This window comes from Lissotriton vulgaris, chromosome 5, assembly GCF_964263255.1.
Source record: "Lissotriton vulgaris chromosome 5, aLisVul1.2, whole genome shotgun sequence".
Lineage (NCBI taxonomy): Eukaryota > Metazoa > Chordata > Amphibia > Caudata > Salamandridae > Lissotriton > Lissotriton vulgaris.
This window is the reverse complement of record NC_141693.1, coordinates 1,828,413,549-1,828,440,092: the sequence shown is the minus strand read 5'-3', so window position 1 is coordinate 1,828,440,092 and position 26,544 is coordinate 1,828,413,549. Positions and strand designations below refer to the sequence as shown.

The 26,544-nt window shown below is 41.8% G+C and overlaps 1 protein-coding gene across 1 annotated transcript in view; it reads right to left on the bottom strand.

Moving 5' to 3' along the window:
- The window catches only part of SKAP1 (src kinase associated phosphoprotein 1), a 1,438,262-nt gene that overhangs the window by 1,357,521 nt on the left and 54,197 nt on the right, over positions 1-26,544 (bottom strand). The window contains exon 2 of the mRNA XM_086924266.1: positions 14,223-14,328. Coding sequence (XP_086780392.1) covers positions 14,223-14,328 — 106 coding nt within the window. The remainder of the gene's footprint in view (positions 1-14,222; positions 14,329-26,544) is intronic.

The window sequence follows — 26,544 nt, the reverse complement described above, 5'->3', positions numbered from 1 at the left end:
TTTGCATAGAGCCAGGTTCTGAAACTGGGATGGTGCAGTGAGCTAAAAAACGGTGTTGGATCTAGCCCTGATCTCTTGACTGGGTGAGAGTATTCTGTTTAATTCAGAGACTCTGTCCCTCACCACCCCTTGTTGTAAATATACACATATATATACATACATATACACATATACACATATATTCCTGCTTCCTTGTGCCGCCAAGTCGCGCACTCGAACACGGGTGCTTGTATAGATATATATATATATATATATATATTTTTAAAAGTCCGCTCAAGAAACGCTGACAGCGGCCCCTCGTGAAGTGGCACCAATGCCGGCCGAGCACGCCTGTAATGTAAATATTCCAAAGTTCCAAAGTAACAGGTGCTCTCAGTCCGCAAAATAACACAACACCGCTAAAGTCTCCAAGGGTGTTTATTTAAACTAACAACATGTTTCGGCTGCGGACAGCCTTGATCACGTTAGTTTGAAAGTGAGCAGTTTCCGGTAAATAATGACAAGGTTCATAACCATAGAAACAGGACTTCGTAACACACAACGTAAATGTAAAGTTTCACGATTGTATCAGACATATATGCATTGGTAACGTGATTTACTGTGTCAAGTATTGTCCAACACACTTTTTGAACGATATAAAATAATTCTTTCATATCGTACATACTTCGTTGCAAATACAGAAATTCATATGTGCCCGTTATTGTGCACTCTCCTGTTGACTGCACAGAAGAAAAGTGCCCCTTTGAATACAATCGCCCCAATGTGACCAAAATTAACCGAGGCGACCACCGCCATGATTGTAGTCGAACAGCAACTAGAAACTACACGTTGCTACGACAAGGGGGTAATAGGATTCTCAAACTGCGACAGAGGGAGTCTAAACTGATCATAGACTTCCAGTGTAAGGATCCGGGAGGCCTTAACCAGGATGAGGAACTAGCTGTACATTTAAGAGACCCATAGCCTGTCTTCCATAATTCATGTCAATTTATGTATATACTTCATGCTGTTAGATATTTCACGCCTCCTCCATACCTTATGCTTGTGTTCAGTCCTATGTGAAATATCATAGGAATGGAATATGTAATTCATCTGATTTTAAATATGTATTGATTTACTTATTTGTTTTGTTCTTTTAGGAACAAGAGAGAAGGGGCCCACTCCATTGGCACTTCACTTCACGGGACTTCTCCCCTTCTCCACTTTTTTGAGCACAAAGGCACTGCATGGTTTGCAAAGACAGACTGGTAGAGAACAACACTTTATTTGAGCACTTGCGAATACTGTATGTACTATGTTTACGCTTTTCAGCGTTGGACAACACACTCTTTACTCCCCCTCCCTTGGAGACTATCCCGTTTTCTTTATTTCTTGCTACCCGTAGATTACGTATCACTGGCGAACATTACATGATAGACATGATGTGACGCTCTCGGATCTGGGTTTCCAGCACATTAGTATGGTGTTGTACACTCCATAATTGAGATAATGAAACAATTCCGTGTTTACTGGTGGGATGACGAAACATGTATTTTGTTTACATCAATTTTGCGTCTTGCTCCAAAATTACGGGGATGTTGTCAATAACGTAACAAATGTCCATTTGAGGGTATACAATGTGTGTTTAATACATGAAATGCATAGAGAGTCTCAATTTACATGTACATATCCCATGTCTCATTTCTATGTCTATGATGGTAATAGATATAACCTATGGCTTTGCAATTTGTTTTCCACGTGATCAAGCCGTCTTCACGGCGAAACGCGTTGTGGAATAAACAGCACTAAAAGAACATACCGGTGTTTGCCTGTTTCTGCCCTGAGAGCGTACTTTACTGACTTATCGTTTTTGGACATATATATATATATATATATATATGTGTGTTTTCCGCTGCACGCCGCTCGCCTACCTTTAGAGCGCCGGTGTCTGCCATGGTAGCGAAGGCCACAAAGTATCAAGAGTTCAAACCACGAAGGAAAGAGGCGGCACACCAGTTGGAACCGTGTGAGTTCATTGCTCATCAACAACGTGTTTCAGGCCTTTGTCAAGTTACCAGGAAGTGGGTGCATCAGAATTTTGTAAACAAGGAAGTTACGTCATAATGAACATGGTAGACATACTATTGTGTCATCTAACAAATAAATATTTGTGATAACAAATGCAGACAAAATTCATATTGCTGGATTATAGACATCCCAAATAAAGAATAACAATCCATGATTAGGTATATAGTACATTAGGCAATTGATTCCACCTTTATGAGGATAGTCATAAACCACAACTCGATGCAATGTACACGTACATAAATAGAATAACGCAGGACATGTCTCTACAATTATGTGTCTGATCATTTCTATGTATATATATCTTTTTTTAAACCACAGGAGTCACCGCCGCCGCACCATTTGTCCTGGGTGCTGTCGTCACGGTGGTGAGCCGGGATATCTTCATCCACAGCAATATGAATAGACACAGCAAAGACGCACTCATGGATCAATTACGGCAAGATTATTTACCGTGCGGCCCCCCCGCACTGACATGCGTTTCGGCATGGGACGCCTTTCTCAATGTCAGTGACACAAAGTCCGATTTGGACTTAAGTACAACCTCATAGGTGCATGTGATCAAAACATTCGGAAATGAAATGCTAAACATCAACGAGGTGACAACAGCTAAAATCTGTAGCGGCCATCTTTAACCCCTTCCATGCTCACGACGAGCTGAGCTCGTCATGCAGTACACTGCTCGTGTGCTCATGACGAGCTGAGCTCATCATGAACAATGGGAGTCAAGGGAGGTCAGCATCTGGGAGAATTTGCTGTAGCATTCAAGGTGTTAAAAGTGCAAAAAGTGCGATAATCATTAAATAAACAGTGATGATAAACCAAGGTGTATATATAAACAGCAGCGTCGCAGGGAATGGGCCCTCTAACCTTAATGGTTCCACATGGTCAAAAACTCGCTAGTAATGTAAACATTTCATGGAAAATATAAACTATACAGAAAACCATGTCAGTGGATAGTGTTGGCCCATATGTACCCTTCATAACTGAGCCCGGAATGGGCAATGATCCAGCTTAGTGTTACAGTGTGGCAGAATTAATGTCATATCACTAGTCACTATCAAAAATTAATTTCTTAATAGATTAGAGAGTTTTCAAATAATTCAGACAATCATCACATTAGTGCAATTCACTAGACTGTACAATGTATAAGGACAACATAAATCCATTATATAGTACGGTTCCATTTATCTAACTTGCCAAATAGCGACATAGGTACAATTAAAATTTTGTCAAGAGAGCTGCTGCAGTTATTTCACAAGTCCATCCTAAGTCAGGAAGTGAATAGAAGTGTAGTATAAAGTGGGAGAAGAAGGGGGGGGGAGGGGTGACATACTAGCCCAAGTGTACCTACATCTCCTAGTCTCCATTAGGACCTCCCGGAGTCATGGTTTGAAGCTTGATAATGTACTTAGATTCTAGTACACGGAATTTCCTCACTCTGTCTCCTCCCCTCTCATTTTTAGGTACCTGATCCACGCAAAAAAAGCTCAATAGGTCCCTATTGCTTTGGTGGAAGTCTTTGAAGTGAGGGTGATAGGATAATTCGCATCCTTAGTGTTAATCGCCCGCATATGTTCGAGGATTCACTTTTTCGCTGGATGTTTCGTGCTACCAACAGATCGTCTATTGCAGGGACAAACCAGGAAATAAACGGTATACTCTGAGTTGCAGTTAAGTTGTAGGTTGATCTTCCAGAGACTTTTGGGGGCATTGATATTGGTCCTGTAACTAGAAACTTTTTTACTAAACTTGCAAGCTTTGCAACGCATGCAAGGATAGAAACCTTGAATAGGATCCTTCTTGGATGGTGCTATCTTAAAGTGACTATGCACTAAATGGTCGCCCATAGATTTCCCACGTCTATAGGTGATCATTGTTCTCACAGGAAGATTACTCCGCAGTACCTGATCAGTCTGTAGAATTTTCCAATTCTTTTTAAAGATTTGCATGATTCGGGTGGATTCACAATTAAATTGTGTGATCCTCGTCACTGGTTCTTTCCTCATACTGCCATTATCATTATCAATGTTCTTCCTAGGCTTTTTGATCACTAGCAAATCCTTCCTCAGAATCTTTTCAACTTTAGTCTCCACAGTTTGTAGGCTATTCAAAGAATAGCCTCTGGCTGTGAAGCGTTTGAAAGCACCCCTTTTAGCAAGATGGTATCCCTTGTCCATAGCGCAATTGCGTTTAATACGCAATAACTCTCCAGATGGTATATTGGAGAGTTATTGCGTATTAAACGCAATTGCACTATGGACTTTTGGGGTGATGACTCCCTGCGTGGAGAGTCGTATTCCCTGAGGTTGGTTTGCGATAGAGTTTAGTAATCAGTCTGCCATTTTCGACATATACAGCCAGGTCTAAATAGCAGACAGTCTCTTTGCTGATGCTGGCAGTAAAAAATAGATTGAGCTCATTGTCATTGAGGGATTTGACATACTCCTCAGCCGAGGAGCGGTCGCTACACCAGATGACAAAGAGGTCATCTCTGTACCTCGCCCACAGTATAATACTGTCAACCCATTGTTTGTTGGACCCTGCCCAGGCCACATGCTTCTCCCACCAGCCAACAAAAAGATTTGCGTAGCTGGGGGTGAAGTAAGTGCCCATCGCAGTCCCCCGTTGTTGCTTGTACAATTGTCCTGCAATGATGAAGATATTATGTTCCAAGCAGAACTTTGTCATGTTAACAAGCATTTGATTGTGTTGTCGAAATTGGAGAGGTCTTTTCTCTAGGAACCATTCGATGGCATGTAGCCCTTGGGTGTGGTGGATAGACCTATAAAGGCTTGTGATGTCTAAGGTCATCAGCATCATGTCAGGTTCCATGCTAATACCCTCTATGAGTAATCAGACACAAGTTCTTCAAACGGGAGCAGAGATCTGGAGAAGATGTTGATGCTTTTGTCTCTGCTCTCAGCATATTGAGTGCTGATTGTCAATTTGAAGCGATCACGGAGCAGTTAGTCAGGGACCAGTACATTTTTAAGTGTTCTGACAAGACTATCCAACAGAAGTTACTGTCCATGGCAAATCCTTCTCTTGAAGAAACTATTCACACTGCAAAGAGCTTTGAAATGTCTAAAATATCTGTGAAAGAGTTAGAGGACAAATCCAATGAACTGGAAGGGTTGGTAAGATTTATGGATGTTAAAAACAAGGTCTCCTCACGTTCTGATAATGGGTTTTTCAAACAAAATAATGTCTGTTTTTGTTGTGGGAATTTTTCACATACCAAGTTGGGCAGAGGGTGCCGGGCCAAAAGTTTTATTTGCAGGGTGTGTGGTAAACTTGGGCACTTTGCTAAAGTTTGTGGGGTGTCCTCTCAAGTTGGCAAACAGGTCACTTCTTCCTCTTTCTCGTTGCTAATGTATCAATTGTGGAATGTGTTGATTTTGGCAATTACCACAGCATCCCGAGCGAGCTGAGAGACATGGTTAGGTTGTTTGTGTGGAAAATGTTCCTAAAGGTGATATCTCTGAATATGTGGATCCATATGTTGAAATTAGCATTGGAGATCAAAAAGTGTGTTTGTTGGTGGATTCAGGTGCAAGAATAACCATGATCACGCAAGAGTTGTTTAGTGAAGTGTGGGGTTCTCAGCCATTGGAACCTCCTTACAGGTCTCCTGTTTCATATGAGGGGCGGAGGATAGAGCTGGCAGGTTATTTTGAGGACATTCTCGAATGCCAAGGTAGGAAAATCCTTGGGAAGGTCATTGTAGCAATTAAAGAGTTGTCCATTCTAGGATGGTTTAATCAAGGCCTTTTTCAGATGGTGCTTAGACATGGAACATAGGATAAGGTATCTATTGTTTGCTCTAATGATTTTGCTGATAACCTTTTCAGGCGTTATCCCTCTGTGTTTGGTGGAGGGTTGGGTCAGATTAAGGGTTTTACCTATCAGATTAGAGTGAAGGACGACACCATTCCCATCAAGCACAGACTCAGGAGTGTTTCTTTTAGTGTCAGGGATCAACTGGAACACAAACTCAACTGTTTATGCCAGAAAGGCATAATCAAGCCTATTGAGTCCTCTCTCTGGCTTTCTCCATTAGTTGTGGCCAAGAAGAAGAATTATTTGTATTGACTTACACAGACTCAAAAAAAACATCTGGGTTGATTCTCACTCTCTTCCTAAGATTTCAGATATGTTGTCCATGATCAATGGATACAAATGGTTCAGCCAGTTGGACTGAGTGGTCTTGGATCCTTCCTCAGGGCATCTCACAGCATTCGTGTCACCGATTGGTATTGTTCAATTCGGTCAGATGCCTTTTGTTCTTGCCTCTGTGCCAGCAGTTTTTTAAAGGATCATGTGTTTAATGCTCAAGGGGATCAAAGGTGATGCTGTCTTGCAAGACGATATTATGTTCTATGGTGCGCCTAGGGAGTCTCATGATGAATCTCTGTATCGTGTTCTGGATGTCATGCAAAAGAAGTGTGTTGTACTTAAAAAATAAAAGTGCATTTTCAAGGCACAGCAGGTGGAGTACTTGGGTCATGTGTTCTCGGAACATGGTGTGGAACCGAGGCCTGGTCTCATCAGGGCAATTGTGGACAGCTCTGCTCCTACTGATAAGGTTGGTCTGAAATCTTTCATTGGTCTTTGGGAGTTTTACTCACAGTTTGTGCCTGATTATGCTTCTGAGGTGCAACCACTAACCAATATGTTGAAGAAGAGTGTGGCTTTTGTCTGGGATGATCGTTGTCAGGAAGTTTTAGAATGGATAAAGACACAATTTCCTTGGTCTGCATATTCTTTAGCCCTTTGAGTCTAATGTTATGGGCACTATCACTGTGGATGCTAGTGGTGTTGGTTTAGGTGCTATTCTCACTCAGACCATAGATGGGTTTGAGACCACTTTGGGTCATGCTTCAAGAGTGTTGTGTGGACCAGAGTTTAATTTTGAAGTTATAGAGAGTAAGCTTTTATCTTGTTGGTGGGCGATCAGAAAATTCCTTCCCTACATATGAGGTAACAATTTCCAGCTACACACTGATCACAGCCCGCTGGTCTCTATTCTTTCTAAGGACAAAATCAAAGAGCATACTCCCAGGATTGCCAGACGCTCCACCAAGTTGCTTCAGTGTGATTTTGAAATTTCCTATCTTCCAGGTAACAAGAATGGCAGGGCAGATTTTTCTCGAGGTTTCCTATTTCAGACATTGGTTCTCTTCCTTATGACGATGATGATGATGATGATGATGATGACAACTGTTTTATTGCTTCCATGGTTCTGGATGATGTGTGTGCTGTGAGTGAAGGTGAATGGAGGGATGAATTGTCCAAAGATACTTTACTGTACCAGGTCATTAAGTGTGTCAAGAATGATTGGCCCAAGAAGAAAAACGCACATTATTCTTTACAAATGTTTGTAAAAATCTCCATGGAGCTCTCCGTGGAAGATGGTATATTGGTGCGTGGTGATAGGTTGTTACCTACAGAAAAACCTAGGGGCAGATTGGTCTGTGGGGCCCTTGAAGGGCATTTGGGAAAAACGTTCACTAAGCGAAGGTTACAGGAGTGTTTTTGGTGGCCCCAAATGAACTAAGATGTTGATGTTTTGGTTGGAGAGTATGTTGTGTGTTCTAGGGCTGAAAAAGGTCTGAAAGTGAGAACTCCTTCCCTCTGCCCATTGATTTTCCAGCTAGGCCCTGGGAGAAGATTGGTATCGATCTGGTTGGTCCTTTCAACCTTCTTTCACCCCTCCTCCAGGATTGCTGTGGTTGCCACTGATTATTATTGAAAATGACCAGAGATAAGTTTCTACGCTGAACCAAACTCCAAACATGTAATTGATTTTCTCAATGATATTTTCCTGCAGAAAGGTTTTCCCTCCACCAACAATGGAGTACAGTTCGTCAGTCAAGAATCAACAAAATTCCTACTTCAGGGTGGAATTACTCAACTCTAAGAGCTCTCTCTCTATCACCCACAAACCAACGGTCTTGTGGAACGAATGAACAATGTGTTGAACAACTGTGTGCAGTGGGCGTTAGCTAGCAAGTGCAAATGTTCAGAATGCTGTGCGGTCCATGTTGTGGTTTTACCGCACCACACCCCACTCGTCTACTAAGGTTTCCCCTTTTTAACTGTTGCGGGGAAGAAAGTCCTGTTCCAAGGTGTGTCCCGGGTGGATGTCTAAGTGGGTGAAAATGGATACCATTGTGGATGTGGATGATCTAGTGAGGAAGAACGTTTCCCAAGCTCAGTTACGTCAAAAATCATATTTTGATGCCAGGAAAAGATCTGTTCCTCATACATTTGTCGTTGGTGACACTGTGCACGTGAGGATTCCTGTGCACAGCTAGAAAGGGATTCAAAGTTCTCTGATCCCATGGTTGTGGATAAGGTTTGTGGTAATGCTCTCAGGGTGAACAACAAACACTGGTGGAATGTGTCCAGAGTCGTTAAGTTGTCCAGGTGTGTTCCCAACAGTAGCTGACATTGCTGTACTTTTGATGTCACCAATGGTTTTCTCTCTAATGCTCCTACATCTGATAACCTCACCTTCATCAAACATCTCATGGACATTGTTTCTACTAATGCCGGACAACAAAACACCCAAATGTTTCTCAGAGAGACTTCAATCTCCACTGGAATGACCCTAATGATCTAGCGGTTAATAGTTTCAAAACCTTCCTCTCGGACCTTGACCTCACCCAAATCTGTAACAGTCCCACACATGAGAAAGGGTCAATCCTTGACTTAGTCATCTCTAAGGCTGATGCCATTCAGCTCGATACGATCCACCCATGTGACTGGACTGACCATCACATCATCAACAAAACAGTGAAACTGAAGTCTGCTCAACCTACAAGAATGAAAATATGGGAAAGGGACCTGAAAAACATCAACGCGGGCCTCAACACAACCTCCAGCCCCAACATCCTTCTTCCCCCTTTAGTGTTATACGAGGTTCAAGATCTCGCCAACCACTACTTCAATTCCATGAACATGATATTAGACGAGGTTGCCCCAATACAACTAAAGAGAGTCTCCATAAAAGACTCAAAACCCTGGTACGACTAATGGAACGAAGATGGAGATCTGCACCATCTGCGAACCACCTCAAGCTACTAAGAAAGAAGAGAAACACTTACTATAGAAAGATCAGATGATCAAAAGCAGACTTCTTCAGTCATCAACTAGACCAGGTCAAGAATCGCCCCCCAAAACTTTGAGCTAATCAAATCACAATCTAAGGATGCACCTCATCCCTCACAAACCGACATAGGCTCACTACCTAACAGCGAAGCGTTCGCCTCCTTCTTCTCTCTAAAGACTAAAAATATAAAGAAGGAACTACTTAACGATTGAATCACACGTACTAACTCGCATACAGACTTTTCATCATCCCCTCCAGGAGTCCCACACCGGAGCTCACCAAAGTTCAACCTTTAAACTAATGCTTCTTTGTCCTCCTTCAACACTTACAGTGATGAAGATATTCTCAAATTGCTCACAGACGTGAATCCAGCCAATCACTTCACTGACCCTCTTCCCGCTAACTGCTTTAAAGTCTTCATCCCATTGCTATTGCCTCTTTGGACTAAGATTATAAATACTTCTCTCATTCAAGTATCTATCCCAGAAATCCTCAAATCCTGTCAGGTATCCCCATCCTAAAGAAACTAACTAATGACCCTGCAGACTTAAATAATTACCGCCCAATATACAACATCCTCCCCCTGGCCAAACTCTTATAAAAATATGTAAACCTCCAGCTTAGAAAACATATTGACCACTTCAATCTGCTCAATCAACTCCAATCCAGCTTCCATGCAGGACACAATACCGAATCAGCCATGACCCCCATAATTGTCGATGCTCTACAGATCCTAGACCAAAACGAAGCCTGCCTACTGATCTTGCTCGACAACTCTTCGGCCTTAGACGCCATCAAACACAACAACCTACTTGACCTTCTGAAACACAAAATGGGATTGTCCAGATCCGTTCTAAATTGGTTCACCCCATTTCTCCAAAACAGATCGCAATGATTCAAGGTCGATCAGGCCCTGTCCAAACCCATCCCAGTCACCTTAGGAGTCCTACAAGGATCATCCCTCTCTCTGACACTTTTCAATGTATTCATGTAACCACTCACCGAAATTCTCAACTCCTCTAACATACAGTTTCATATGTACGCAGACGTTACACAACTATACCTAAAGATCCACTTTATGGAAGACATCAAATCTCTCAACACAACTCTAGAAAAAACTCAAACCAGGCTGGCTGAAAACCATCTAAAAGTGAATGCGCTCAAAACAAAATTCCTCCTAATTGCTCCTCCTTCCCAAGTAAGCATAATGCAAGACTGAATCAAACACCTAACAGCACTCAACTGCCAACCTCTTATCGTCGATTCAGCGAAATCACTGGGAGTGACTCTGGACAGAAACCTAAATATGCAGAAACACATCAGCACTGCAACAAAAGGAGCAAACTTTCAGATGAACACATTGAGAAAACGAAAGCCTTTCCTACCTGAAAAGGACTTCAAATTGGCAGTACGGGCTCTAGTCGTCCCAAGAGTGGAATATAGGAGTGTCTCTCTCTGCGGCCTTCCCAGATCCGCAATGGCCCGCTAAGAGCTATCATCAACGCAGCAGCTAGACTTCTTACTGGCTCCAAAAGAAACTCCCACATATCCCCAGACCTAAGATCCCTTAATTGGCTACCTTTTGAAGCCAGAATTCAACTAAAATTGCATGCATGACCCATAAAGCCATTCATCATAACACTCACAGCTATCTGGCAAAGAAATTGGTGCCGTCTTGTGGTAACAGAGCATCTAGAAGTGCCACTAACCTTTTACTGAAACCACAAAGATTCATCAAAAAGAAAACATACAACCGAACCTTCTCGGGGATGGCTCCCAGGATCTAGAACGCTCTGCCCCCTGAAACTAGACTGAAACCATCTACTGCATCCTTCAAAAAAGAAGTGAAAGCTCTTCTCATGGCGAAATTCACCTGAGCTAGGGTTATTGTGATTACATGATTCTTGATTTGTATGGAACTTTATGTTTTTTAGTCTATGCCTATGTGTCCTTGATATTTACCTTGTAAAGCGCTCCAATACCTGCAAGTGTCTTGTTCGCGCTATATAAAACCCTCAAAATAAATAAATAAATAAAGTCAAAACTTTATTTATGATTTGAAACTTGTCGAGTTCTACATAAAATGCATAATTCATTTTAAATATATTAATAGAGTGTATTATACACCGGCGAGGCTTTATCGGTATGGACTCCGCGATACGGCGGAATGTGGGCAATGTCACACGCAAGACGCTGGGTTAATACACACGGCGTGGTAGTGTCCCAAAAAGCTGGAGTACTGGGGTAAGATTTTCTGTGCTTTGAATGGAATGAGATTACAGGGCTTTCCCTTGAACTGGATCCGCTGCTTGCCTAAATCGGCTATGACTCTGGGGTTGGTAAACATAAGGAAACTAGTTGTGATTGGGCTGATGCATGCTAAATGCCACGTTGCATTACGCTGGGCTAAAGGCCCAATACAGACTATCAAAGATTGGAATACCGACATGCTGTACTGCAGTACGCAATCTGACATATATAGTGAACTGCTTCCTTTCCGGAACCGACCCAGGGATTTTTAGGGACTGTACCAGCAGTATTTAGTAGGAAATGAAACTGGAGAACTGGAGGGAGAAAATTTAATCATCCAGTAATTTGTCTATCACATAACAAACATATACTGTATGCTGCATATGAATGTATAAGATACCTCATTGAAATCTTTAGATATGTGTTCATATAGATTGTTGGTTCTCATTTGTATTCACAGTTCACCTGATGGAACATTACTATGATGACCGATCGTACTGCCGCCGAATTTGTGTTCCAACATGTATATTGCCGTGCCATATTGCATCAAGCCTGAATGTATGACTGTATTGATTTTTCAAAGCTAAATACAAAAAAAGTACCACATAAAAAAATACACAAAGATCTGCAATAAAATAATTCTCACTGATGAAAATGGAAAAAATAAAATATAACAGGATCATACAATATGCAGACGCACTCTACTTATATAAAAGGTACCAGGACTAGTAAGGTGCAAATGCTCCTTGAGACCCTCACGGGTAAATAACCGTGCTTTACAAGTCCCTGATTGATTGAATATGCAATTATTTAAGAAATAAATAAATAAATAACCTATCACAATATAAGGTCTATAGCAGTTCTAATATAATACTTCTATAGGATTCAGTGCAAGCAGCTTAACCCCTTCGCAGCTGGGCAAATTCCCATGCTGTGCTGGGGGGCGGGGGGTGCACACAGCGCCACCGTGCTCAGCCACGGTGGTCGTGTGCTCATGACGAGCTGAGCTCGTCATGACCACCCCCGTTTCTTTAGAACGTTCACACAGCAGGGGAATTAGCCCAGCGTTTGTGAGCGTTCTAAAGGTCATGACGCGCTCAGCTCGTCATGAGCACACGAGCACCGAGGCTCATGATGAGCTCAGCTCGTCATGAGATTCGAAGGGGTTAACAAAGCAATGTAAACACCATAAATCAATTAGACTGTTCAAATATTATTACACAAAAAAATCATGATCGACAAATACAAGAACAAATACAATTATTAAAATCCTATCGAAATTTTTTTTTTTTATTGTTGAAAAAAGTTAAACATTTTTAAACAGACCATTTCTGTGGGTGATGCCGAATGAAATTTCAAGGCTTTAGCGGACAAAGAATTATTACACTTTGAAAACAAAGGTCTTAAAAATAGACGACGCAGCAAAAGCAGAAAGGGACAATCAAATCGCACGTGATTTTAATCTTGTACATGGTTCCTGCAGAGGTCACCAAGCCTCTCTTTCCTGGGTAGTCCATCCCATGCTCCTGTAATATTTCTAAAAGGAAGCAGGTTCAACCTTAATAATAAGATGGTTCTACGCACTTCATGGAGGAGGTGCAATAAAGCATATGGTTAAGATTTTTTCACAAATACCACAATTATATCATTCCTGATGTGCCGAGAACACATTATCTCTTTTCAGACTCACTTCATAAAAGGATTTTGCTCCAAGCTCAGAAATATCTGTCTCATCTAGAGCTTCCGTGAAGAAGGAACAGCTGTTACTAAAACTTGCTAGCAAAGAATTCCTTTCGCTGATTTTAGGTGTCCATGTCTTGTGTTTTGGGCGAATAATATTTATAGCTTGCTTGGTCTCCGAGACTGAACTCTACACACAAATTATAGTTTTAATGTTGGAAACACCCATAATTCAACCCCTTTGTATATACTAAATTGGGCTAGACATGGAGGAGTAATTCAGAGGTAGCTGGAGAGCACCATTAGTTCCAGAGTTACTCGTTGGAGCATCCTATGCTAGACAATATGTCATCGTCACAGGATACCCTAGGCAACTTACATGCCCAAGAGGGGGTTGGGGTGGAGAATTCCAGGTGATGGCACTGTTATGGTAGAGCCCAACACAGCGGGAGCAAGTAACTTACAGAACTTCTAAGAAGTGGCACTTGCCCTTCAGGGGCAGAAATGCTGATTTGTTTGGGCCTGAGCTGGATGACAAAGAGGAAGAGATAGGACTAGCGGTCATTTAAGCAAGAATTCCTAAGTATAAAAGAAACAACATCCTTGTGGTGCCCATCTAAACTTCAAGTCACGAAACAGGATAAAGTGGATATCTTCTCTTTAGTGCTGACACTTGTGCCTTTCTGGAGACCAAGTGGGAGGGACTTGGCAGTAAGTGTGGGGGCTGCATCTCTTGAAAATTGTTTCCTAAGCGTGGTGTTTGCCCTCATCCGCTATTAAGGTGCTGGAGGGAGGAACTGTCTTTTTCTTGTGGCCGTATCTCAGCTTTAAATGTTGTCCCCACTTCTTCCTGTGCCTACCCCCAACCCCTCTTGTTTTCTATCTTTGTGTATTGTTGAGCTGGAGGGAGCAGGTGTTTTTCTGTTCAGTTTCGATACCTTTCGATAAATGAAATGCGAACTTTGAGTGATAGCTGCATGAGATTGTACTCTATTTCTGAAATGAAAGCAGTCTTTTAAAAAAAAAAAAATGTAAGTGTGACATTATGGTTTCTTTTGTGCTGCTCAATAAAACAGATTCAACATTATCCTGTAACAAAAATTGCACAAACCTCGCCTTCATCTGCCGAAAGCCCAGTAACAGAGCATCTCTACGCTGCCACGCCCGGTCACTCAGATCCTCATTTTGCAAAAATTCCACCAGGAATGTCTCAATATCTGTGAAAATCAGAAACACCAAAAAGGTTTACAAAATTGAATCCGGAGGAAGTCAAGCAACCACTTAAGGTCTCTACTTACAAGAGTCAGATGAGATGGACACATTTACTTCTGTGACTTGTGCATCACCATTAGAGCCATACCAAGCTACAGTAAATATCAAAATAATGACTGTGGCCATTGAACAGGGAGGGGCGCCACACATGGATCACCTTGCCTCTGGAAGAGGAAGAAGAATCAGATAATCTGAAATTCTGGAAATCGATTAAGACTTGGCTTTATCACCAATAATCAGCTTTGACTCATCGTCAGCGTTCAGTTCTGTCCAAAGAGGGCAGTGTGGCCTGCTTAGAAGTCCATATTCAGCTGACTGACTGCACAACTTATAGCAACACAATGGAGTTAGGGCTCTTTCATTTTATTAACCCTGGAAAAAACGAGGAACGTATTTAATGAGGTAATTAATTCCAGTGAGATGTAATAATCTGCCCAGCGTCACACAATTTGTTGAGTACAGATGCTGGGATTAGGATTTTGGTCCCCAGGTTTCACAGCATGACCTCTTACGAATCTCATCTCGACTTACATGCCCCATCATTATCGCCTTCCATTTTAGAAAATACTTCCTCCTCCTCCCTAACTTATATACAATTATTACTAACATCTGCTGTACAGTTTCATCATGATCTGTCATGCTAATTAAAATGTATTTTTCAGAAATTCATGCTAAATTAGTTTGAGACGTTTGTGATGCTAATATTTGTTTCCTAAATGGGACTCTGTCTCCCGTGAGAGATATATTTAGGGCAGGATGATTTCATTGCGTGCTGGCTTCGGGAACTGTATTATTTTTATTTCTGAACCTGAAATTAAATAAGCAGACACGGGTGCATTTATTATGCGGTTTTATGTAGTTCCAAAGTACCACTTTTTGATTCCTTTCAAGTACTTTAAGACACTAATTACACAAAAATACAAAAAATAGAGAAACTTGAAAAACACAGACCGTTACAGCATGCAGATTGTGCACAAGTGTATAAGAATTTAGGCAAAAGTAGGCCAGTCCACGCCTTGGGCTCTCCTCAGTTTCCAGGTTAACGCCGACTGCCCCAACTCATGCCCCAGGTGCAAGTAGTAGGCGTATTTGAAAGTCTGCACTTCTGATGCACACCACTTGCCACTCACCACAGTTGCACGCATAGGGAGAGATTGCAATTGCATTTATATAGCGCTTACTGTGTGGGGTTACAGAGTCTAAAAGGCTCACAGTAGAGACCAGTCTGAAATACTCTATGACATGCAAGATTTTTCAACAGACAGGACACAAAATGAGCAAAGTCACAGATCTATGCAATTCCTGTTCATAGGGGCCATCTCCCGCTTTTAGGTAGAACATATTTGTGATGGCAGCGATAACGTGTGTTCTACATAGCTCTAAATACCCCACTTCTGCCATTTCTAAATGCTGTAAATAACAGATGTTACCATTACCCAAATGATAGCACTCAAGTTTACCCACCTACAGAAGTATGCATTGGGGATATCCATGGCCTGTTCGAGCGCTGGCTTCTTAATGATCTGTGGCTTGCGGAGTGCTGGCCGATAGCCAGGCACCGCAATACAAGGGGAAATGCCTGGTGGCGATGGAATATCATGATGAAACAGCTGTGGTGGCTAATTAGAAAAACATACAAGGGCCTTGTAAACCATCTCAAATTTATAAACCAGCCAACCTAATGGAATAATTCACTGGCTGACTAGCAGAGAGAGGCATGGTCCCACGACACCAGGGATATAGCTCTAAAGCGGTGCGAGGCCAAGACCGGCGTATAGGCTTTCACAGCTTTGGACGGAGACAAACGCTCATCCACCCAAAAATGATCTTATCCGCTTTCAAGTGCACTCCAGAGATGTCAGGCCAAAGCTCTACCAAGGGATTTGAATGTTCATTTTGTGTGGGAAGTATCCGGATGATTCCTTGACATTCTTCAGCCAGGGGCGGCCTTAGGCATGTGCAAGCTGTGCACCTGCACAGGGCCACCAAACCCAGGGGCCACCACGCCAATATATATCCTTAATAAAATAATCCACTGAGGATGGACACATATTTGCGTGACGGCCTGTGGCAGGGATTTGGCGGCCTCTGACTCTGTTCCACTTTCAAACACTCTGACCCCCTCACCCCCTCTTCCCTGGCCTCCGCACTCCGCCCCGCCCGGACCCCCTCTTCTGGGGCCCCCTACCTACGCTCCCTGCCCAGGGCCGCCATGAGCCTAGAGCCGCCCCTGCTTCAGCGTTTCAGAAAGAGCTGTATTACAAGTTTGACTGTTATGTTATCGACCATTTATAAAGCGTGCTACCATCCTAAGGTCTCCAGGCATAAGCAAATAAGAAATCAGAGCAAAGAGAAATACTACAATGTGTAAAGCCAGGTTTGAAGTCTCTTACTGAAGCTAAAGTGGTACACAATGAAGCTTTAGTCCAGCAGAAAATGGTTCCATAGTTAAGACGCTAAATCAGAAAATTATCTACCGCCAGTCCGTTTCTTTTTTAATTTAAGGATGTTCAGGAGCAAGGTATAAGAGGAAGAAAGACATCTGACTGGGGTGTAGAGGACGGGACAAGACTTGTGGAAAAGAGAGTTCTACCATAAAGACCTTTTGGAACTATCCATATTGGGGCAGAAAAAATAGGTCAGTCCTGCAGGATTTCCCTCGTGGCAATACCAGGGATCCAATGGTATTCCGGCTGAATTTTATTTGATTTTCTCCTGTCACTTGACACCTGGGGTGACTAAACTTTATGATGCGTTCTTCCAGTTGGGTTTCCGCCCTCCTTCTTTTAATAAAGCTATTATTTCCACTATGCTGAAACTCCACATGGATCCTGCAGATATAGCTACTTGCCTCTCAATATGTATCATGAATAAGGATGATAAGATCTTAGCGAAAATACTAGCTTGTCGCAAGAACTCCCCCATTTGATACAGGACGACTAATACGGCTTCATCACAGGACGCAATACCTCCGTCAATTTCTAGAGGTTATTGAATATTACGTGCCATATCCCTGAATGGTTTCCAAATGCTGCATGTATTGCTCTTGACCTTAAACAGGCCTTCGATTCTCGTTACTGGGGATATATGTATAGAGTCTTGATTCAGTTATGCGTAGGTCCGTACTAGCATAAATGGGCGCATATTCCATATGCAAATCTGACCACTCATGGGTAGTGAATCTTAGTTTCATGGGCTGTTGGCAGAGGCACACATCGGGGCTGCCCTTTATCAACATTATTATTCGCCATGGCCATGGAGACCCTTGAAGCATGGTTGCCCCTTCTTGAGACACAGTGGGAAAAAACGATTTGGCATACCATGCCTTTATATGCAGATAATTTTCTGTTGTAAGTTAGAGATGCAGGGATGAATCTTTCTTCGAGTGCACAACTGCTGCACAACTTTGCTATGATATGGGGCAAATCTTCTAATTTTCCTCTATGCTCGGGATATTTTCTCCCCCCCCCTTCATGTACAATGATGAATGTATTAATCCCTATTGTTTAAAAACCTGTCAATCTAAGTTTACCATTCACCCATAGATCTGTGGGATGGTACTATGGGAATAGCAATCCGGGAACTACGTTGACAAATACTTTTCTGGTCTTCTCTCCCTCTGTTGGTTATGGGTCGGATTGCATTGATTAAGATGGTGGTGTTCCCTAGTTCGCTATATTATTTTGCAAATCTCCCATTACTTAGTCCTCATTCTGAACTTGACAAGCTGCTAGGTGACTTGATCTGGGTTGCAGGATGTCACCAGGTAGAATTATCTCCTCTTAATTTATCCGTGGAGGGCGGGGATCTAGGCCTCCATGATTTTGGGCGATAATATGTAGCAGCCCATCTACAGTGGACATCCCAATGGTTGGCAGGTGTTAGATCATCTCAAACAGGGTTTAATGTTTCCATCTATAAAGTTGTCTCACTTCACTCCTTAACGTTTTCATTCCAATGCTCTCAGAGACACTTCCCTAAGCTGATGTGAACAGCCTTGTTTTGTTTTACTCAAATACGAGTGATTACGAAATCAATGCCGCCATATGCCCCTGCGACTCAGCTGCTTGTTTTCCCCATCCAGACAGAATGGATTCTGTTTGATCAAGTTCATGCTTGGGCCGACCTGGGTCTGTCTACACTGGGGAATCTCTTTATCAATGGCAAATTACTGGATTTCCCCATGGTTATAGCAGATTATGATGCCCCTCTTAACCATCCCCCCGTGCAACTCCTTACTTATGAAAGTATTAAACAGATACACAGATTTATTTCAAATTCAGTCATTGGGGCCTGTCGCATATGAGGTATATCAGATGCTACACACCATGGGCCTTGGGGGTAAACTGATCAAATGGTTCTACACTGCTTATGTAAATCACTGGGAATCGATTTGAGATACTTGGGAGTCAGTCTTGACAAGGCGGTTTCCTGAGGCCAAATGGAATAAAATATTGCTGTATCTACATAAAGTGTCAGTAACGCCAGGTTTGAATACATTCAATTTAATATCCTGAACCAGGCATATCTGACACCCAAATGTATTAGTAAATTATATCCATGGGGAAGCTTTGAATGCCCCCAATGTCAATTGTTCGATGCAGACTTGTTGCATATGCTCTGGTCTTGTATCTCTTTTTCTTCCTATTTGGACATGGTTCTTCAGATATTGCTGCATAGGACTGATCACCCATAAGCAAATTCCTTAGAGGTTGTCCTGTAAGGCCTGTTCCTTCACCCCAAACTCGAAAAGGCCTACTCTAAATGATTGGCTCTTCCTCTACCCCTGGTGACACATAACATCACGATCCCCTGGAAGAATATGTTTACCCCCCCCCCCCTTCCCCCAACCTGGTGATACATGAGCTCAGCGTTGTTCCCTTGGCTGCAATCTGAAAATACGCTATTACACAAGGAGGAACAAGCTGAATTTAGGAAGAATTTAATAGCAGAGCCCTAGGATATTCCGGTGGAATAATTCAAAACTCATAGCAAAAATGATGAGCCTGTGACTCTTCTCATTAGGGTTTCCCCCATTTTTTGTGAATCTACTCCGCATGAATCTGGCCAGGTACTTGTATTTTGGGTTAAGTTTTGATGTTATTTGCCAATTGTGCTGCCTATTTCTTACTTTTTCTCAACACCTTGGCTTGGGACTGTTGAGACACTGTAGGCGTTCATTGGCTTTTGGATGGGGGAAGTTTGATGGGAGTTGTGGTAGGTTGTTCTGAAAGTACAAATATGGGTTTTAATGCTCGAATTGCCTAAATAACTGAGGTGATACTCCTTGCTTGTTGTAGAGACTGTTATATAGACCCTGTTCCAATGTATACAACCTGCATAAATTTATCAAAATATATTTAAAAAAAATAAAATATAAAAAGACATGTATGGATTAGGCATAACATTTAAAAAAAGATTGGCTTGTGGGCTGGTATCCAGTGAACCTCGAGTACCAAGGAGCTGGCAAAGGAAAACAGTGGGGCTCCCCAGGTCAGGTGTGCTACTTGATTATGCATCAACTGAAGCTAATTAATTCAAGACTTCGAAATACCAATGTAAAGAGCATTACAGTAGTCTAGTCTCGAACGTATGTAGGCAGTCACCACCATTCTTCTAGCTACTTTCAGGAGAGTCTTTAATATTGGCCTTGGGCACTTAAGCCAATAGAAGCAGGATTAAACCACCAAAGATGTGAGGTGGGAGAATGGTTTTGATGAGTGTCCGGAAGTGTGGCGCTCAGCGTGTTCCCAGTGTGTGAGAGGTCATAGGGTGGTTCAAAGGCGGTGCAAGACAGGTCAGGGGAACAAAACCAGTTGAAAATACTCCCTGGGTAGACAGAGATGTGAATCTCTGGTCAAGTAAAATGCAACAAGTGTCCTGTGCACACAACAAAAGTACATAGTTCTCAGGTGAGAATCGGAATGAAATGATACTTCAAATGGAGTAATGTAATTCAACAGTGTGAATTTGAAGAAAACGTTTTAATGGTTCTGAGTAGGAAATCAGTACAAGCAAGAGCGCAAAGCCAACGCGTGTTTCGTCACACCATGTACGGCTGGTGACTCATCAGGGCTGTAATGAGGCGGCCTTGTGTGAAGGTTCGCCAGCATGGAGCGCGGTGCGGTAAGAAAAACCGAAGGAGGCGATCCTAGATTCGGCTGGGGTTGAGCAAAATGGAATCGCTGATGCCGCTAGGACGGGTGCGTCCTGGTCGTAATGCTTAATTCCAAAAGGGCACGGGTAGGTGCTGTATGCATGGTCTTCATCCGGGTAGTGGCGACCCTTCACACGAGGCCGCCTCATTACAGCCTTGATGAGTCACCACCCGTACACAGTGTGACGGAACACATGTCGGCTTTGTGCTCTTGCTTCTACTGATTTCTTACTCAGAACCATTAAAAAATGTTCTTCAAATTCACACTGTTGAATTACATTACTCCATTTGAAGTATCATTTCATTCCGGTTCTCACCTGAGAACTACGTACTTTTGTCGGGTGCACAGGACACTTGTTGCATGAAACCACCAAAGATAGCTGATAATTCCTCTGCAGTTTGAAGTCAATTTTCATCCCAAGACTGCTTAAGTATACCACAGGTTTCAGACGCAGGCCAACATCATTTGGCCAAGAGTTGTAGCACCTTGGGATGATTACTAGGAAGGAGAACTTGGTATTATCAAGTTTGAGTTTCAATCAGTTATAATGCTTCCAAAATTTGAGCTTCTCCAGACAGCGAAGGGATGAAAATAGTTCACCTTTCTTATTGAATTTAAAAATCTATTGGGTTTCATCTTTATAGGAGTAAAAAAAAAAGAAAAGTAGATCTAAATGACTGCAGGAGTTAAAGCAAAAGGGTAGATTTCATCGTTAAAGAAGAGGGCGATAAAACTGGCCCTTGGATGACCGAATAATGCATCATCAGGAACACAGAAACAGGACATGTGAGACGGTAAGTACACCTTTATTCTAATGGTAATACCAGCTGGGCAGCACAATGCACAACCTCCAATTTATATTTTCAGAATCCTTCTATCCCAGTTCCATGGAACCTGACCCACCACATTCCATCTCACCGACTCTACAGTATTTCCCTCTTTCTTAACAACGGTGGACACACAAAAAAATCATAGTAAATAAAGATTTTTGCACTGCATAGGAGGTTGTGCATATTATGAAGAAATAAAAAATAAATTAACACGAGATACAACAAAAATAACTAAGGACTTTCCGATGGTACATTGCACACTGCCATACAGCTTCATGCTATGTTAAACTACAATCTGGAAACTCTCTTAGGCATTCTAGCTCAACTCTTCACAACCCTGGGCATAGAATGATACAAACCACCATACTAGTCTCCATTTCTTTTTAACGTTTCAAGTGCAACCAGTTAGAATTAGAATTAGGACACCCTCTCCATAGTCCACCGTTTGCCTCCTTCAAAAACAACAGAAGGACTTCCCACCTCAACAACTTGTTTTGGAGAGGACCATTTAAAAGTTCCTTTTCGCACACTCGTCCCCACTCTCACATGCAGAAATCCCCTTTCGATAACTTCCGCTCAGGTTTCATAAATCATCTATCTGTTCTTCTGTATGCTACCATACCACATTTGTTTTATCAACTGCCTCAATCAATAGACCAGACAAGCAATCAGCGTTCATATTTTTAATGCCAGGTACATATTTTATAATGAATGAGTACACCTGCAATTTGTATAGCGATTTAGCAATGCATTAAGTAGCTTTACCACAACCTTTTGTGGAAATCAAATCAATCAACGCTTTATGGTCCATCCTCGACTATAAAGGAATTCTCTACAGAATAGTTCTAAATTATTGAACATTCCACCAGCAGGCCAATGGCTCTTTCTCAATCGTCAGATACCCTCCTTCTGCCCACCTCAAAGTCCTTGAGGCAAAAGCCACAAACCTTTCCTAGACAGCATGAGCATTGCACCAACACATGCTTGCTGGCATTCATGACTACAATCGTTCAGTCACATATGATAAAAGCCATCCACTCAACAGTATTGGCAATGCTTTTTTTGAATGTCTAGAAATACTTCTTGACACTAACGATGATACAAAATTTCCATTCTTCTTCATCAATCCCCTTAACGATTTTGTATGTCTGTAAAAAGATCCATAAACTTAACATAATATTATGCTGTGTTAGGAAACAACACAATTGGCATTCATGGATTCGGGTCATTATAAATCACTTCCAATATCCGACTTTAGGCTTAATACCTTTACTTGACAGTGTGCTCCAGGTAATCCACCTTACTTACAGCAAACCTACACTTATCATACCCATTGTCAGCCATGCCTTCCCAGAGTATTTTCAATAGCTCCCTTAAAATACTATCATGGTGTTCTCTGTTGAGCCTCACACAGCTCATCATCCTGAATAAAACTCACTTTGGCTTAGCTAATAACATTGTCAAGAAGTACTGAAAAACAGCGAATCTGGAGGCTAAGACTAACTGCATGCAAATAAATTGGTAAGGCACAAGGAGATGATGGACGGAGTGTTGAAACTTTTAAGACGTAATAAGATCTGATGATATGAGTTGGGTCGGTCCAATGTGGTAACATACCTGGCATCCTTCATTCGAGTCAGCAATTCATTTATGCTCGGTAAAGGTGGCCGGCCCGCCATATGCTCTCATTAAGATCTCTCCAATCTATGCACATGAGTATCTCCCCATTACTCCTCCAGCCTATAGGAGTACGCCATTCAGGGGATTCTATAAGTTTGATAACTTCAATATTACGCAAACTGTCTAGCTCATGTCTTAAGGGTTCCCTCACTACTAAAGGAATATTGCATACTTTGTGAACAGTTGGTACAACATTCTTTTAATACAATACTATTGCTACATTTCTTGAACACCCCTATCCATCCACTTAATACCCCTTGGGACATCCTGCATCTATTTTCCACTTCATCTTGAACCATCACTAGGACTTGCACTGAATAATTTCGGTCCCAAACTGTACAAAGGTGAAGAAAAACTTGAAAAGGTTTACAATGTATGCAAATCTGAGGCATTTCAACATGTATTTGGTTTACACATTTTTTTAAATCTATATGTTAAGGGAAATTTCTGGAGAGAGGAATTGACTGAGGCAACTGGATTTGAAAGCCGAGTAACTGTCAGTTCCTATTACACAGATCAAGACTACCTTCGGTTTATTGCAAGTAACACAAAATAAAAATATGTAGGTCTCCTTTTCAAATGTGAAGGTTGTTAATAATTGGACGAAGTCTCAACATACCACAATTTAGATAGAAATTTGTGTAAATATTCAGGCGGATACGTTGTTGCAAATTCCCATTTTATTTTGCTCAGATCCAAAAACAAAGGAAATAAAGATAGCTTTTAAAGGTGATAGGACCTTTTTCATAACATAAGTTGCTTAAAGTATACAGTGGTTTTTTTTTTAGGTTGAGAGCCCATGTGAACTGTTCGATTCTTTGCAGAAATAACATAACTTAAGACGTCCAGTAATTGAGTAAATGGGGGTGCCCAATTTAAGAAACACAATTTCAGACATTTGAGATTGCCCGGTGAATGGAGTTTGAAAGAGCCAACTTCAATCAAAATATCAACGCTATAGACAATCTGATGCATACCAGAGAACGCCAGCGGCCACAACCCTGATGGTATGTGATAAAGTAGTGAAAAATAAAAAGAACTGAAAACTTTTCCCACACCATGCACTCTGACAAATTTCAACCCGGCCTTTACTCAAGCAATACAGGTAGGGTGATTTGAGAAATGGATAACGGGTAGGTGTATTATGATTTTAGATATGTTTGTGAAGAAGACCATTCACACTTTCAACCACTGTGAAATAGACATTAAAATAGGTGATGGGGAGCGCTTACAATATGCTTCGATGTGACACTGGGTTCTGCATGAAGATAAAGAAGCAGCGAACTGAAAAAAAGTAAATTTGAAAAACCGCTGCCCAAATTGACAGGTGCAAGGGGACCATTTTTAATATTTATGCAGTTCTTCAGACAATAGTCATTGACTTACCCAGAGCTTTCTCCCATTACCCCAAATGATACAATTCCATAACCACAATTGGACACTCTACAGAGGGATTTTCATTAAAGTTCAGTAAGCATTAAGCCAAGGAGGGCCATTATAAAATCATGTTTGAATGGTATGAGACACCAATACGATTGTAAAATTGTACCTGGAGGATTCCAGTAGTTGGAGAGGATGTGGTGTTCAGGGGACCATGTTCTATATGGTGGGAATTTCCAGAGGTAAAACAGTTTTGGAAGGAGGTGTTGCAGGCATTGGCTCAGACATTGGGCGATCGCATACTGTAGCATCCAATGGTTACAATACTTGGACGAAGATGACCAGGGTGTATGTATCTGTACAATACATGTAGCATGAGGTGCTCCGGTGCCCGGGACGACCCAAAAAAACTACTGCTTCATGTTGGCAGAATATAATAACTAATTATCCTTTTGGGTCTCATTTTGGTTTCCTTTGTAGTTTAAAAGATTTTACGAAAATTAAAAAATACCAGCGTATTGCAATAGTATATGGACGATGTTGGCTTGGAGTCTTGCAAAGATTCCAGACAATCCAGAACGCAGCAGTCAGACTGATCCTCAACCTTTCCCAAGAGGACACACACACCTGAAAGACCTCCACTGACTCACCGTCCAGAAGCGATGCCAGGTCAAGCTATTGACCCAAGCACACAAAACCCTCCACAACCAAGGAACAAACTACATGAACTACCGCCTGATCTTCCACCAACCCTCCAGAAACCTCCGCTCCGCACACATCGCCCTAGCTCAGTCACCACATATCCGCCGAAGTAGCTCTGGAAGACGCACCTTCTCCCATCTCGCCACTAAAGCCTGGAACACCCTCCACCTCCACACTTCTCCATCACTGAACCACTTCAGGAAGGGACTCAAGACCTGGCTCTTCAACTGATACCTGCAGCACATCTCCTGGATACACCCTGGGGTGATTAGCTGCGCTATGCAAATACTACTTGATTGATTGATTGCTCTTAGGTACCTAAATTTGCTCTGGGCAAATTGGCACCTAGATGAGTTCAGCATGTTTGGTTGTTCCACTTTATTTTTCTTGTTTCTTTGCTTTGCTTCTGATAGATGAAAATGAAAACGTTCAGGTAAAAATCTAGGTCTATTTATCTTGAACACGGTTATAGCTTCCTAATCCAATAAGAATACTGGGATTTTATTAAATATGGCATTAATATGAGTATTAACATACTCAAAGTCTTGAAGGCTAACAATTACTGTAATTAATTAAATATTTGAAGAAAAGCAAAAAAATCACACAGTGCTGGAATAGAATGGGAACCGGCTTAAATCTTTTTGTGAACCAGAACCAGGCTCTACTCTGGCCTCACCATAATGAATCGTCATGACTTTTCCAGTGTCGTGCTGCACCACACACTTGGGCAGCCGTACAGTGCCTTACTTGATAGACATTTTCTTTTTGTGTCCAAGTGGTGTCATGGCTGAGAAGACTGGGATCTCAAACGAAGAACAGCGGACACACATAAAATTGCCTCAGCGCCCATTATCTCTTTCAGAGATACAATAAAATCCCTACGGGTGCAATTTCAGTCATTGCTAAGAGATACAGATGTAAAAATATTTTTGACTCTTTCAGGCTCTCGGTCTTTGCGAGACATGCAGAGCTGTGCATGTTGTACAGAAATATCAGATCGTCGCACATAATATAACCTCTTTGCCCTCCAAGACTCACTTCTAGTGACAGCACTTAGTACATTGTCTATAAAGTTTTATGCCAGATTAATCTCAAACACAGAATTTATAGCTATTGAGGAAGGAAGCTTATTCATTCTGTATGAGGGCTTCTTCCATTTTGAGGTATCTATGCACATATACAAATCAAAAGCATAGGATTGACAACTCATAGAAGGAAATACCAGACATCTGTTTATGTTTTGATATTCTGGGGAGGGGAGGCGGGGAACTTGGACCTTTTATTAGATCATACGTTTTTTGTACAGTCCTCAATATTCTCTTTTTACCGTGGAAATCATCCTTCAGTTTGCTTTAATAAACATTTTGAAATAAACCCCACCAAAATACTTTTAAAGATATTGTATCTTTAT